We start from the raw sequence: 16,757 nt of genomic DNA, 5'->3' as shown, positions 1-16,757 counted from the left end.
TTAGTACACAAAACGAAATTTGTATCATGTTGTTTGAAATATATATGTAAAGGTCCCATTGGGAAATTCAATACATAGAAGTTTCTTCTAAGTTGTTATAGCCTAACGACGATATAAAAGATTAATTCTTTAACTTTAAGTGTGGTCTCTTATTATGCTTTCTAATATACACTACTACATACACTTTATTTTAACTTCTTTCAACACTTAGCTAATTTTACATTGGATTTAAAATAATCATTTAAACAGAGTTTATGCTACATGATTAATTTTGAGGTCTAATTTACATCATATTGTATGCCTGCATTGTTCACGCACGTCCGTGCTGTTTAAGAAACGCATGTTGGAGTGTCGTTGGAGCGTCGTGTTGGAGGACGAGTGGAGACCTCTATACCCATTCGTTTTCTAACGTCTTCCCTTTTTATTGGCTTAGGCGTTCTCATTGGGTTCCAGGTTTAACCTCTGCAGTTCAGTTGTTTTCCCGTGTTATTCTCTTGGTTTTTGTCTTTTTAGTCTCAGGATTTTTCTATAATCAAAAATCAATAGGGTTCTCATGGTCAGAGATATCACGAATACGAAACATACGGTCAATAGTATTTTCCACCAGAAATTTGTTGAGAATAACCCGTATGTATCATCCACATACGTTAATCTCTGGTCTTCATTTGTAAATAGGGGAATCTGGGAATCTAATGCTTCTCTTATTTTTGTAAGCCTTATTGTCCCTTTATTCTTATCAATTTCGGACCATATTGAGGTTTTCATTTCCTCGTTTTCTATATTGGGAAAAGTGTACGACAGGTTAATTGCCTTGAAGTTGGTTATTTTGGGACTTATTATCTTTGTGCTCGTGGTAATTAACGGCGTTCGAACAGTTGACTCCTTAGCTACAAGTCGACATCCTTGTTTTATGGTTATCGTACCCACATTTTGTAACAGTAACTCTGTTTTGTAACTTGGGTCTATTCTTTCTGTATTATTATAACAAGACAAAGTTCCAACAGTTTCTCTTGGAACAGAAAATAACCAAAGATCATTTCTAAGGTTTATGAATATTTCTCGCTTAGTACTTCCTATCACGGCTTCTTTCAGTTAGACTGGATGCATCGTACTGGAATGGTACGGGTAGACTTTTCATATTAAAGGAAATTATTCGAATTAATTATATGCAACTTTTTAATTAGAATTTATTTTCGGGAACTGATAAATGTTGAACAGACGGTATCAGACGGTTTTGATTCATGCGGAGCCATGTTATATGTTGAACAAAATTTTTCTACAGCATTTTTATAATTTTATGATTTTTACTCGTAAATTAAAAGTCTTTAAATTATTATTCCTTTATGACGCCTATCCATTAAAATATTTTAATCCTATACTGATTAAGTGTAATTCCATCTATCGAGTTTTTTAACCGTTCTACCCGATTATGTCGTTACTTTCTCCTCGACTTCTTGCGGTTTTTTCTTTTTCGGTTCTTCTAGCGACAAAAGGTCAAACTTTGTTTACAGCTTTTTCAAAAATTTTTCCTATTGTCAGTTCTTTTGCGTTGTATTCGCAGCTGAAGATGTTGTTTTTACTTTCTCTTAATTCTTAGCTACCTTATTTTCTTCATTACTGTCAGACTATTCTAACAGAGTTTTCGATGATTCTGTATTATAAGTTTTAGAAGTTGCACCTTGTATTTTTGAGGAATAGCCTCCCATTGCCTAGTAAATTCCGACTGCTCTGGAATTATAAGGTTTATTCCCTAAGTTCTCGGTTTGATTGTCCAGCCTGGGGGTTTTGGAAGACTCTTGAGGACTTTGAGAGGAATCAGTAGGTTTCACAGGGTTTCTTTATTGTTTCAACGCCATGTCTTCATGAGAATGAGGCATTTTTTGCCCTAGGATTTCCCTCCATGAAGTCCACTGTTTAGGCTTGACCTTGGACACAGTTATATCATGAGATTGTCCTTGCCGGTCATCCTTGGGAGTTTTATTCTCGGGCAATGTACTTTGACACGTTTTTATGGGAATATTGATGAAATAAAGAGCTTCTTGCAGATTCGTTCTCTTTAAATCCTTGGAAGGAGTCTTCCTTGGATTAATACTAGTATTATTTAAAGATCTGATCAGTTCCCCCTGTAAAGATAGAGGCGTTTCTATCTGTCCTGAAAATGAAACCATATTGCCTGGAAATCTTTTGGGGGGACAAGGGGTTGAAATTCTATCGGGGAAAATTTGGGTTTTTAAAAATTTATAATCTAGTTCTCCTGTGCTCACCGATGAATAACTTTTTGGATCTTTTGGCGTTTTTATTTCAGGGAAAAATCCTGGTATTAGGGATTTTTTTCTTAGGAATAACTAGATTTTTCATTGCTAAAAATTCTTTAAAGTTTTCCTCATCACTGTCATCTTCAAAATAATCTTGTTTAAAATTCTAGGGTTTTAGCTCTGCCAATCTTGATTTAGGGGGCTCTTTTTCGGCATCTGACGAATCAGTAGAGGATGGATGTGATGGCCATCTCTCTGGAAATTTGGCTCTTTTTATTCTGCTATCATTTGCCATGTAATTTCTTCCGCCATCGGGGTTCTCCATTTTACATGTATAGTCGTTATCGTACTTTTTGACTATTCTGTACGGTCCAGGATATTTATTGGAAAGGTTTTGGCTTCCGTTTTTGCTTCGTTCTTTAGGTAGACGCAGTCTCCTACTTTGAAATCTATACTCCCCTTGACTTTGGGTTGGTTTCGTAGCTCTCGGTTTATTTTACAGTTTTCCAACTCTTCCCTAACTATTTTATAAGTTTTCCTCATCCTATTTAGGAATTCTTGTTTATAATCCTCCGAGTTATTATAATACTGCCGAGATTCAATAATCTCATTAAACGGGATTCTAAAATCACGACCAAAAAGTAAATAAAAAGGATTATCCTTAGTTGTTTCTGAATAAGCAGTATTGATTACGTTAGTTAAATAAGGTAAAAATTGATCCCAATCATTCCTATTGTCTTTTGTATCAACGCTTAATACGTTCGAAAATATTTTATGCCTATTTTCTATTTTACCATTAGCTTGTGGGTGGTACGGAGTTGTCACCATTTTCTCTATATTCAGAAAAATCATTAAATCTTTTGTTACCTTTGAAACAAAATTGCTTCCGTTGTCGCTCAAAACCTTATTTGGAATGCCACATTTTAAAAGTAATTTCGCTAACGCCTTACTGGTGGCGTAGGCACCTTGATTTTTTTGTGCTTTTACAAAATTAAATCCTGAAAAGTGATCTATAACCGAAAGAATACAAGTATGGCCTCTGCTGGAAACAGGCAAGCCTCCGCTGGTTCCATATAAGTCAAATGAGATAATATCGAAGGGGTACTTTGCTACCGGGACCCTTCCCATTGGAGGATTAGGATAAGCTTGGGAGTTTTTTCTTAAGTTACACGCTTCGCATGTACTTACAAATTCTTTAAGTTTTGTTATTGCCGACGGCAAGTAAAAATGTTGTTTTAATTTATAGAAAGTTTTCGTTACTCCTAAGTGTCCACCTGTATCTGAATGAAAATACTTGAAGGCATGTATTATCGAGTTTTGGCGTAATACAGGTATTAATGATGTTAGATTTCTATTTGTCTCAGAAGTGACGATTCTACCTAGTATTTCTTCATCAAGTTCATAGTGAAAATTATCTATCTCTTTTTTAATAGTTTTGAATTTATCCAGTAGCACATCGTCATTCACAAAATAATTGATAACTGCTACACACATTTCGTCCTTTTTTTGCTTTCTTTTTATATTTTATAAAAACAGGGGACAATAGTTAACCTTATTTTCTTTTACCGCGTCCTTGACTTTGTTTTTCTTTCGTCCATGTTTGCTCTTAGCATTGATAGCGTTAACTTCATTTTCTTCAAGTTCCGACGGAATATTTTCTGAGTATCTACTCAAAAAGTCGCAAGCTGCATTTTGTTTGACTTTTAAATATTCAAATTCTTAATCTAGATCTTGGATTTTCATAATCCATCTAGCTAGAATACCCGTGGGGTTTTCAAATGTGCGCAGGTACTGCAAGCTTTTATGGTTTGATCGTATTATAAATTTTCTACCGAATGAATAGTGTCTAAACTTGTCCAAGAGGTGGATTATAGATAATAATTCTAATTTTGTGGTTGAACAACTACTTTCACCTTTTGACAAATTTCTGCTCAAATATAATATAACTTTTTCTATTTGTTTTTGTTTAGGCGTTCCCACTAGAGGATTAGGGTTTTCTACCGAAATTATTTGCGAAAGAATAGCGCCAATGCCCTTTGAACTAGCATCGGTTGTGACCACAAATTGTCCATTTTCGAAATCAGGAAGCGATAATATTGGTTCAGAAGTGAGTGCCTTTTTGAGACGGTCTAGGGAAGTTTGAGCTTCCTGGGACCAGGTAACATTACGGGAGTTCCCTTTAGTTAATTCCGTGAGGGGTTTCGTAACTTGGGAGTAATTGCGCACGAATTTTCTAAAGTAGCCAGTAAGACCTAAAATTCCCCTTAAATCTTTGATAGTTCTGGGGGGCTTGAGGTTTTCAACACATTTTATTTTATCAGGGTCTGGGGATATCTCTTCTTGTGTTACTACTACTCCTAAAAATTTAATTTTGGGTTGAAATAAATTTACTTTCTCAGGCTGGCATTTTAAATTGCCCTGTCTGAACTTCTCGAACACCTTAGCTAATGTTGCTAAGTGTTGTTCTGTGTTTTCTCCCACGCATATGATATCATCAACAAAATGAATGTTATTCTTTAATCCTCTTAACAGGTGTAATAGGGGTCTACATAGCGCGCTTGAACTTGTTTTAAGTCCAAAAGGTACTCTCAAGTATTCATATGAACCACATTCGGATGTTGAAAATGCAGTTTTATGGACATCTTTTTCGGCTATTTTCACTTGGTGGTAGCCTTGGGTAAGGTCCAAAGAAGTAAAAATTTTATTTTTGCTTGAAATAGAGTCAAGAATTTCATCCATTCTTGGTAGAGCAAATTTATCACTAACTACTTTTTTGTTAAGGGCTCTATAGTCTACTACAAGTCTAAGGTCACCATTCTTCTTTGGTACTAAGATCACTGGTGCACTATACGGACTTATACTTGGGCGTATAATTTCATTTTTTTCTAATTCATGGATTTTATTTTTTAACCATTCTTTGTGCTTATACGGCACACGATATGGCTGTTTTGCTACGGGATTACCATTCGTTAAAATTTATAGTTCAAAAAAAGGTATAAGTCCGATGTCATATTAAGATGCGGAAAAAAAATCATTAAAAATACAAAATAATTAGCATAATTTTTTCTTAAGTTACAAGTCCGTAATATTATCCATATTAAATTTGTTTAAAAATTGCGATTTATTTAGAGGGTATTTGTTAATTGAGGTTTTAATGCCATTTACTAGGTTTCTTTTGGAATTCTCCCATCCATTTAAATCATTCTCCGATAAAACTTGGATTTGAACTAAACAAGTCCCCTTTTTTATTGTAATTCTATCATTTTCGAGGTTATTAGTTACCCAAAAAAAAACTTCTTCTTTGTCGTAAGATATAATCTGTTCCTCGCAATGCGGATTTTCAGGAATTTCATGTGATGGGGTCGCAAACCATATTTCGGGTTTGCTAACCGCTGGTTTAATCACCTGTGATATTTAAATTTTTTGCATCGTTTTGGGAGGGACTTTTGTTTTTCTTATCGCGAATCCATAATATATCTCTTTATTTTCATTGTTTATTAGATTCATACTGGCGCTATGCTGCGCCATTGCGGCATCTTGCGGCGTCACACTTGGTTTTACTATGTTTTTCCATAATTCCGCTATTTTCTTAATTTCGTTTGATCTATACTGTCGCATATCTCCTAGTTTTATTTTCGCAGATTCAATACACTTATTATTTAAATTTACTTCATCTCTGCAATGTCTCTCAGAATAATTGAACAAATTTCTAAATATTCCTTTTCCTCCTTGCGAGACATGAGGTTCAAAAGATTGCGACATTATACCGCCAGAAATATTATTTACTGTTACGTTGTCTTCGTAACCTCTGTTACAATTTCTTAAGGTAGAAATTTCTTCCCCTACCTTAGCCGGGTAGACAAGTCTTTCTTTTACTACGACTACTAGTGCTCTATTAGACCTTAAAAAATTTGCACATATAATTGCCTCTTACGGAATGTTATCGCATATTATAAATCTTTCCGGAAAGATACTATTATCCCTTTTTACGTTAAACCGAATTGAACCTCTTGCATCCAATTTATGCCCTGTCACGCTAGTTAAATTGAGATTATTAAAATTACTTTGTTTCCTAATATGCAGAGGCAACATATTAAATACGTATGAGCTTATGATATTAACCGTCACTAAAGTTCCACTGTCACCTAAAGCCTTAAAGTAAACGTTTGCTACACAAAAATCATTAAATATAGGTAACTTGTTAATACTATCACTACAAGATGGAAATACCATCAGTATGGACCTATTAAATTTCCTGGGCGCCCTTCGGGAACAATTTATGTTTCTAAGGGGATTAAAATATTTTCTTGCGAAATTTTTTCCTAACGGTGGGGCCTGCAACGGATGTTCAGATATATTAGATTCATTATGCATATCTAATTTATTCACATCTGTCTGCCTTCGCCATATATTATTATGGTAACTTGGATGTCTTGCGTCAGTGCCATTACTGGCGCTGACTGCCAATGCCGTTGGCTTGCAAAATTTTCATTTCCCGTCGGCAAATTTTCTTGATTTCTATATAGCATTCTCGCATTATATTGGCTTTGGCGATTATTTGGGTTTTCAAATCGGTAAGTATTTGTCTATTGGGGGGAGGGGTATACAAAATTGGTTGGTACGCGTTGTAAGGTACTGATTGGCGCAATCTTCCCTGACTTTAGCCTAGTGCACCACCGGCGCTAAAATTTTTTCCTCCGAACAAATGGTTGCCGTAATTTTGCGTACTACCGACAGCACTTCGTGGTATCCGATTGGGGACATAACGGCACTCTCTCGCAATATGCCCAACACGATTACAAATATAGCACCTTATTATTGTAGGGTTATTTTCGTAATATGATTGTTTGACAGGCTGAAAACGTACTGTTTTCTGCCTAGAAGGTCCTTGCGTTTTATTTCTTTGTGGCACTGGGGAGTTATCCCTTGAAAAGAAATTGGGAGATGCCTGATCGCCCTTGAAGATTAGGTTCGCGTTTGAATCACCTAGGCTATTTATTTTTGCTTTACTGTGATTTGCGACAATCGTGTCGACTTCGATCAATCGCTCTATCTCCTGAACTGCAAGATCCAACGTCTGAATATTTTTGGATATTACCATTCTATATAGTTTTGGAGGTAGCCCTTGCAAAAAGGTATTTAGTATGACTTTTTCATAAAGTTGTCCTGAACCTCTTCCGTATTTTGCCTCTACTGAAATGTGTATATTATCAAGATATTCTCTTATTTTTTGTGAATAGTCAAAGCACACTATTCCGTGTTTTAATTTATTTATGGAACATGTTTTGATAAATATGTCTTTAAATAATTTTAACAATTTGTCCACCGTATTTATTGGCAAGTTGGCGTCATCGTCTGTGGTATGTTCAATTTGCTTTAGAAAGGTTAAGTCCTGGCCTTTTAATCGTAGTAGAAGCATGTGGACTAACGTTTCTAGCTCTGTTTTTGTTAGTTCTACAAACTGGGCCAATTGGATATTAAATTCGTCAATATCTGATTGACCATTGTACTCCGGGATAGACTTTGTTATTTCAATATTTTTTGCGACCAACTTTTGCGTCATTAATTGTTCTTCTAAATCCTCAGCCATTTTTTTTGCGTTTAAATAATTCGAAATAAATGCATTTTTTCACTTAACCTATTTTGGGGGAGGCTATTTTCTCCTATGAGACATTTTAAAGGGTCTCCTGTAGTAGCTTAGCGGTTATAGGCCTAATCACTTTACTTATATGTCTGTATCTTTCCAATGATTAAATTTAAATTGCAAGGTTTATACCCTAACTAGCTCGCAAATTTTCCTCCAATTTTAGACTGCGCCATTTGTAGCGATAAATGGATTGTTTGTGGCGATAAATGAAATGACTGAGGCAATTGTGGTCATAAATATTGACCGCGTCAAATTTAATATTATGCTTAAAAGAGGTGAACTTACACCTTATAAGTTCTCCGATGGCGCCGCTTATAGTGCTAAAGATTGTGCCATCAGGGCCTGCGCCATAGCAATGGGGAGTGAAGTAAATTTATAACCGTGCCACCCTCAATTATTGAGAGAAAATAAAATGTGTAGCAATATAAATGTGACCTCTTTTCCTTGAGCTATCTGGAGATCAGATTCCCTGGGAACGTACCTTGGAGATCTACGAACTAATTACCTGTCGTTAGACTAGATACAGACATATAAATTAAAATAAACACAGGTAAAAAGTAATAGATTCATTGAGACTTATATAATTTGATGAACAGCAATGGGTTACATTAAATGACAAACAAGGTGACTGATATAACAACAATGATAGAATTGCAAAGCTTGAACGCCGAAATAATTCTTTCGATAATAATAATAATAATAATCAGAGCACGAAAAACACTTTTCTTCACTATATATTCAAAGTCCTGATCATTTGCCGTGGGAACTACCCCACGATTGGCCTAAGTCCTGAGGCGGGCCAAACCCTCCGTCCAATAATCTGTCTTAAATATTTCTGACGATTCAAACGTTCACACGACTCTTATAATTTAAACTTCCTTCGAAATATTGTGCGTAGCATCTTTTTTATTGCCCACTATCTTAGTGAAATCCAAAGCTTGGATAGCGCCGTTCTTTTTCTGAGGCTAAATGCAATTTTTCTCTTTGCTGATTAAGGACTAGATTTAAACTTAATTAGAGGAAGTCGGAATTATCTTTAGAAAGAAGGAACTTTATTCTTTGTATTTTAAATATATCATGTTACTCACGGTACACTCTCGAAGTTTCTACGACAGCTTCTATTACGAAGTACCTTGGTCAGAAAAAAAAATAATAATACATTGTGTCCGCTTTGTTCTTTACTTAGTGAGAGCTATTGCGCTACGTATGATACTACCATGGTAAGTGAAGCCATCCACTCGATGAATTTTTTTGTTACCCAACATCAACTTTTCATTTTCTCTTATTCCTTGCCTTAGTTACCTAGTCTTCTTAATATTAATTTTTCAAACCTATTCTATCACTCAGAATTGATAAATTCTTTAAAAGCTCATTCATTTTGGTCACATTTTCATCTAGGATGCTTAATTCATCAGGATATTCAAAGTCCAAAAAATTTTTCTTATTCATATGATTCTGTGTTCTCCAATTACATTTCCTGTGCTCCTTAAGACTAAGTCCATCAAAATGACCCATGTAAATGGGGATAGAATGCAGCCCTGCTTAACACCTGATTGAATATGAAACCAGCTGCTAACGTCATTTCCTACTTTAATCTTAGCAGTGTTATTCTCGTACATAGTAATAATCATTTTAATGTATCTGTCTGGTATGCCATGCAAGGAGAAGACCTTTGGTAAAGCTCTTCTGTCTGCTGAATCGAACACTTACTCATAATCTATAGAACTGAGGACTAAAGGTTTTGATGACGCAGTCACTTCTCAATTATTTACTTAAGGGTGAAAATTCGGTCGAATTATCTTCTACCCTTTCTAAAACTGCACTGTTCTTCTCTTAAAACTTTGTCTAGAGCATCTCAAAGTCTAGAAAGTATCATAATATTAAGTAATTTGCAACCTACAGAAACCAGAATAATGCCTCTTTAATTACCACACTCACTCTTGTCATCTTTCTTGTACAGGGGTTTAATTAAGGTTTTCCTAAAATCGCTAGGTGCTTCATGTTTTTCAAAAAATTATTCCTACTTTTCAGCAAATTATTTGTAACCTCATAGCCTTCATTTTGAAGAAACTCATTTATCCCATTATCAGCACCCGGGGCCTTATTTTTAATCCTTTTTAATGCTAGTACTAATTCTTTCTCGCGAAATTCGTTCACATTCAAGGTGCCGCAAAGTTTTTTATGTTCTTCTATATCTTTTGCCTGTAATTCCTTCCCGATTTAGCTCATCCTCAAAATGTTCTGCCATCTCTTTTTAATTCTTTCCTAATCACTAATTGTGACCCCGATCCTGTCTTAAACTGGGACAAGTCCAGATTAACTGCTCCCTCCTAACTTATTAATATGTCCATACAATATTTTACTATTATGTCCTATTGCTGCATTTTCAAGATTCGGCAATTTTATCCATGGTCTCCCCTTCACACCTCCTTAGTTAATATTTTGATACTTTATCCACTTTCTTTGCATTGTTCTTATATTCATATTATCTATAACTCAGATAATTCTTGTATAAGCTCTTTCTCCTATTTATTAAACATAAAGCATTTTCACTAATATTCCAAGCTGTGTTCCGAACTTTCTACCCTAAAACACTGTCAGCAACTTCACAAGTTATTTTCGAAACATTATTCCATCCATTTTCTACATTGTCAAATTTTAAACTCTCCAGTTTAGTGTTCAACCGTTCCGAGAAAGTTTCTCTCAAATTCTCATCCTGGATTCTACTAACGTCCTAGATTTCCGGAAGGTAGTTACCCTTCTGAAATTTCAGCTTTAAATTGACTCTAGCTACTATTAGATGGTGATCTTTAATTTTTTATTAATAAAAGTACTTCTATATACCTTAGTTTCTTGCATTGATCCTGCCATTCAGATGATATCTATACACTTTCGCTGTGTTCAATGGAATTCCTTTATTTCCACGGATATATCCCAGAATGTTTTTCTGGCATGTTTCAAGGATTGAGTGAAGTCAACCCATACAGATTTTGAAATTGGGAGGATATACCGATTCCTTCCACCCCCTCAGTACGTTCAGACTTTGGTCTTGCCGTTGCTGTGGGGCATACCTCGAACTCTATTGCTGTTGGGGTTCGGAATTCCCATACGCTGGATTCTTTTAAAAATCACATAAAAAGATTTCTGTTCTAGAAGGATTAAAATATTTTCTAAATATTGTAGTTTAAATTGGATTTTTATTGGTTTGTTTTAGCGTTGGTGCTTTATATCGATGATAAAGTATGATTTGTTGTTGGTGTTAGGTGACGTAGGGATCGGTTGTCTTCGTATGAGCAGTAATTCTTATTTATTTTCGTCTAGGCCTAGTTCAGTAACCTGCAAACGATTAATATGTAGTTTCAATTTCTTTTTTCCGGTTAACGTGCCTCTGAGCCCTTTGGGATTTTTTCGGATTGCAGTGTTTTTTTTTTATATTTATTAAATAAAAGAAAGAAATTGAACTAATAAAAACATGATATCTCTATCTGGGACTCTGTCTATTTGTTCCCGTAACTGTAAGTACAATTCATCGGAGTAACTATTATCTCTGTCAGTCACCGGGGCATATACTACTATGACTGAAATCCTCCATTTTTTAGTCATAAAATGAGTGATTAGCATTCTATAATTAGTAATTTCCCAACCTAAACAGGATTTACCAGCTTCCTTATTCATCATGAGCCCTACTTCCTGTTTCTGAAACTCCTATTAAGTCCAGTTCAAAGTGTCGGAAGTCGTCAGTCAAAATTTTCATACGATAGTTATTCTTTAATATCGTAACATTCAACTTGTAATTTTCATATTCTGTAAATCAGTGAAACTATTATGGCCTCAGGAAAAGAACATTTCAAAGAATCTCTGCGATAAGATGGAGCTCTGCGTCACCTCGCAATTTAACCGATTGCTTTTTAACTCACAAGGTGTGTTCATACGCCAGTGAGTCATGCCGAGTGTACACTCGAGGGGCTTTCTTCCTCTTTCGCCAATATTTGCGGTCCCAGACGCGGGTACCCCTGTTTATTTTATAGACGCCCAACGACTAGGTCCCAGCTTGGTCCGCGCCACCTATGGACGTACCTTAAATATTTGTAGGACTTTCCTCTATTTACTACTTGTGGACGCACTGGGTGGCCTGGGGAGGCTTCTAATGAGTAGTAGACTTAGAAATTATTACAAATCGATGTGGAAAAACTACGTTAATTGATAAAAGTAGAAATTCACTGAACGAACCCAACGTTTAAGGAGATTAATGTCTAACCTCAAGCTTAAGAGTTTAAAATAAATAGGAAATAAGGACTAAAAGTCTAAGTTTAGAGTAAAGAACAATTGCAAAGGATAATACTTCGGCACTATTCAGTATCAGAGGAATAAAGAATTTATTTATGAATTAGAATAACATCTCAAATTTGCTATCACAAGCTAATTACCTGCAAAAGGGTCGTTAAAAATAACTGAATGTAGCTTTGTAAGGTAAAACTTGTTAAAAGCGGGGTGATTTATTATGAGTAAAATTTATATTATTTTATTTTTCCCTGTTGCAGTGTTCTATGATAACGATAACACCCTACGAGAATGTGGAACATCTAACATGTCCGGCCTGACAAGAATATCTCTAAAAAAAGAAATGAATTTGAATTTTCAACATGTGATACCAGCTAACATTAGTGTATTTGCTGAAAATGATCTAGCAAAACCTGAAAGTTTTCATACTGAAGAAAAATCTTTCAAGTGTGATGTGTGTGATAAAACATTCCGCCAAAAATGCAATCTATCTTATCATCGAATGACTCATACTGGAGAAAAACCATTCGAATGTGATATATGTAAGAAACGTTTTATATTGAATTCAAGTTTGTCTAAACACCAAAGAACTCATGCTGGAGAGAAGCCTTTCGAATGCAGTATATGCCAAAAAACATTCCGCCAAAAATGTAATCTATCTTATCATCGAATGACTCATACTGGAGAAAAACCCTTCGAATGTGATATATGTAAGAAACGTTTTATATTAAATTCAAGTTTATCTAAACACCAAAGAACTCATACTGGAGAGAGGCCTTTCGAATGCAGTATATGTGAAAAAAAATTCCGTCAAAAATTCGACCTATCTCGTCATCAAAGAACTCATATTGAACAAAACCCTTTCGAATGTGATATATGTGATAAAAAGTTCAACCGAAAATGTACCCTATCAAATCATCGAAGGACTCATACTGAAGAAAAACCTTTCGAATGTGATATATGTAAGAAACGTTTTACTTTAAACACCAATTTGCATAAACATCAAAGAACGCATACGAATGTGATATATGAGAAAAGGTTTGAATGTGATATATGTGAGAAAAAGTTCAGCCAAAAATGCACCCTATCCTATCATCGAAGGACCCACACTGGAGAAAAACCTTTCGAATGTGATATATGTAAGAAACGTTTTACTTTAAACACCAATTTGCATAAACATCAAAGAACTCATACGAATGTCATATATGAGAAAAGGTTTGAATGTGATTTATGTGAGAAAAAGTTCAGCCATAAATGCACCCTATCCTATCATCGAAGGACTCACACTGGAGAAAAACCTTTCGAATGTGATATATGTAAGAAATGTTTTACTTTAAGTTCCCATTTGTCTGCTCATCGAAGAATTCGTACAGAAGAAACACCTTTTAAATGCGATTTATGTGAGAAAAGGTTCAGCCAAACATGGACCCTATCCTATCATCGAAGGACTCATACTGGAGAAAAACCTTTTGAATGTAATATATGTAAAAAACGTTTTATTTTAAATTCAACTTTGTCTATCCATCAAAGAATTCATACTGGAGAAAAGCCTTTCGAATGTACTAAATGTGAGAAAACATTCAGCCAAAAATCGTATCTATCTATTCATCGAGGAAGTCATACTGGAGAAAAACCTTTCAAGTGTGAAATATGTAAAAAGGGTTTTGCTTATAGTCCTAATTTTTCTAAACATCTAAGAACTCATACTGGTGAAAACCATAGAATTGTGTTATATGAGACAAAATATTCAGCGCAAAATTCACTATCTGACCATGAAAGAACTCATGCTGCTGAAAAACCTTTCTAATGTTAAGTATCTTAGAAAACATTCCCCAAAAAGTCCACACTATCTGCCCTTCAAAGAATTCGTACTGAAAAAAAAAAGTTTGGAGTGTGATAAATAAAAGGAACGATTACTTCATGCTCCACATTGTCTAATCATCAAATAACGCATACAAGAGAAAATTCTTTCAAATATCCTTTTTGTAAGAAAATTTTACTTTTAGGTTGGATTTATCTCATCGACAGAGAAATCATACATGTTAAAAGCTGATCGAACATGATATATGCGAGAAACGTTTTATACCAAGCTGTAATTTATCTTGTAGTGAAAAACTTGGGTTTTGTTGTACAAGTCTATTATGTATATTTTTAGTGTTGATTTTATGCTTTTGTTTTATTTGACTACTTGCTATTCACTTTCAAACTATCGAAAATATAAATTTTGATCGTATGCAAAATAAATATATATATATATATATATATATATATATATATATATATATATAAAATATATATATATATATATATATATATATATATATATATATATATATATATATATATATATATATATATATATATATATATATATATATATATATATATATATATATATATATATATATATATATATATATATATATATATATATATATATATATATATATATATATATATATATATATATATATATATATATATATATATATATATATATATATATATATATCCTCCTGAGACCTGACTATAGAAATACTTTTCTGATTATGTTCATTTCTTTGTAGTTGACTTAAAAAAAAATCATTTTGACAATGGATCAACTAAAAAAAAGTCCCCCCCTCTCCCTCCCTCTGAAGGATGTCCACAGGTGTGTACATTGGGTCCCTATCGAGCTAAGAGTATAGTAAAAATCTGTTTCGTCTATTAAAAGAGATTTGTCAAAACGTTGAAAACAAAACATTACTCTTCATGAAATTTCTTGAAGAGTTGTTGTCTCGTGTCAAGCAGAGAATGATTTTACACTGCAAGCACATCCATCGTGACCTTTTACAGCATCCAGGCCTTCTGCACCGGGCTGCATTCGCCAAGTTACAAAATTCTGGTAGATGCAGTGCAGCACTGGCATATGGTGGAGGGATTGGCCTCTTTTTCACACTCAAAACACGGTGTTGAGTTTCACCCAAGAGTTTTTCGTTGCTATTTTCCGGACCTCGTGACTCTGAGCTTCTAGAACTGTGCAAACACTCGGCCACGCTGAACCGAAGATCAGTGATCTGTTTGAGGTCACCAGAAAGTTCTGGGCCATGGCCCCTCAGCTCATAAATTGTATTGGCTAGTGCAGAATCGACAAAATGATGAAACAGACGCACAGTCAATTTTTTAGTACTCGTCTAAAACCGGTAATAGCTGATCATGCGGCCCACAAGGTTGACCCCACCCATGTAAGTGTTGTAGTCGGAGACTACTTATGGACATTTGACTTGCTCGAAAGACCCCTGGCGCTTGTCATACCGTTTACCTCTGTCTCCTCTTCTATACCTTTGCAGTTTGAAGACAGGAGAACCACTTTGTTATCATACCACTGGGTCACGGCTAATTTTCTATCTGAGCGCACAGACATGACAGAGGTTCCTCTGCCCTTTCTTTTCATTTCTGTTTCGGTAAAAAGTGATGGGCCGTTGGCACCCAAACGGTTCTTCATGATAGTTCCGGTCGCATTTATTTTTCTTTCAGACAGCATGTCGAGGAGCTTAACAGAGGAGAAGAATCGGTGAAAATAGAGGTATGTACCTTCTGGTAGGGTCTCAGACAAGCGCAGTACGATCCCAGCTGACAAGCATTGTGCTACCAGCTGTTCTCCCAGGGTGGTGGTTCCCTGGTAGATTTGGAAGTCAAGTATCAGCCCTGAGGAGCTGGCAAGGACAAAACTCTCTAATCCAACTGGATTGGGCTTGTTAGGGACATATTGCTTGAGAGTCGACATACCCTGGAAGGGTATCATCTGTTCGTCAATTGAACAGTTCCTGTCACGTGGCGACTGGAGACAGATATTCCTGAAGTTGTTAAGGATCGGCTGCACCTTCCAAAGCCTATTTTTGGTTTTTTCTTCGTCTGAGATTTCTGAATCAACAACGAACTTCAGGTTCGACTGGATTGTGAAGAATCTGTCTCGAGTCATCTTTTGCGATATGGCTTCCACCCCAAACTTCCCAGTCCAGTACATGCGGAACCGAGGAAACTTGAGGTTGCCCATCAGGATGACAATGCTAACAAAAATTTTCAGCTCGTCTGGAGTTACATTTAAGCTTTTGTGGTGGGCCAACTGATAGTTGTCGTTCATGCAAAAAGCTGTACGTTCGAAGAAGATCTCCGGGTAATATTGCAAAAAGATTCGTTCTGTACTCCAGTTGTCGTGGTCCTGGAAATGAGCAGGGCCCACGTCCGGGCCACGATGATTATCGAACCGCCGAGACTTCCTCCAGGACAAGGTTGCTGCTACTTTGTCAGCCTTCAAGCGTTTGGCACGGGTTGCTAAGGGTACGTTATCATCAGATTCTTCACTCTCAACATCTGGAAGAACAGCATAAGTGCTTGATGACGGAATGGCTGCAACAGCTGGTTCACCGTCAGAGTCTGAAGACGACAAAAAGTGTTTTTTTTTTCCATTTCTCATCATCATCTAAATCAGAGAGGTCCAGGTCGCTCTCATCGAGCATTCCGAGGGCGTCATCAAGGGAAACTACAATAAAGGAACAGGTTCAGTAAGCTTGAAACTAATAGGTAGATAGATA

At 35.6% G+C, this 16,757-nt stretch overlaps 1 protein-coding gene across 1 annotated transcript in view; it reads left to right on the top strand.

Moving 5' to 3' along the window:
* The window catches only part of LOC148950644 (uncharacterized), a 40,151-nt gene extending 26,161 nt beyond the window's left edge, over nt 1-13,990 (top strand). The window contains exons 3-4 of the mRNA XM_089091912.1: nt 12,444-12,750; nt 12,835-13,990. Coding sequence (XP_088948038.1) covers nt 12,444-12,750; nt 12,835-13,990 — 1,463 coding nt within the window. The remainder of the gene's footprint in view (nt 1-12,443; nt 12,751-12,834) is intronic.
* Nucleotides 13,991-16,757: the final 2,767 nt, after the last annotated feature.

Source organism: Artemia sp. Qi Xiang Cuo, chromosome 7 (genome assembly GCF_049724085.1).
Source record: "Artemia sp. Qi Xiang Cuo chromosome 7, ASM4972408v1, whole genome shotgun sequence".
NCBI lineage: Eukaryota > Metazoa > Arthropoda > Branchiopoda > Anostraca > Artemiidae > Artemia > Artemia sp. Qi Xiang Cuo.
The sequence above is the reverse complement of the archived record's forward strand: the minus strand, read 5'-3'. Positions and strand labels throughout refer to the sequence as shown.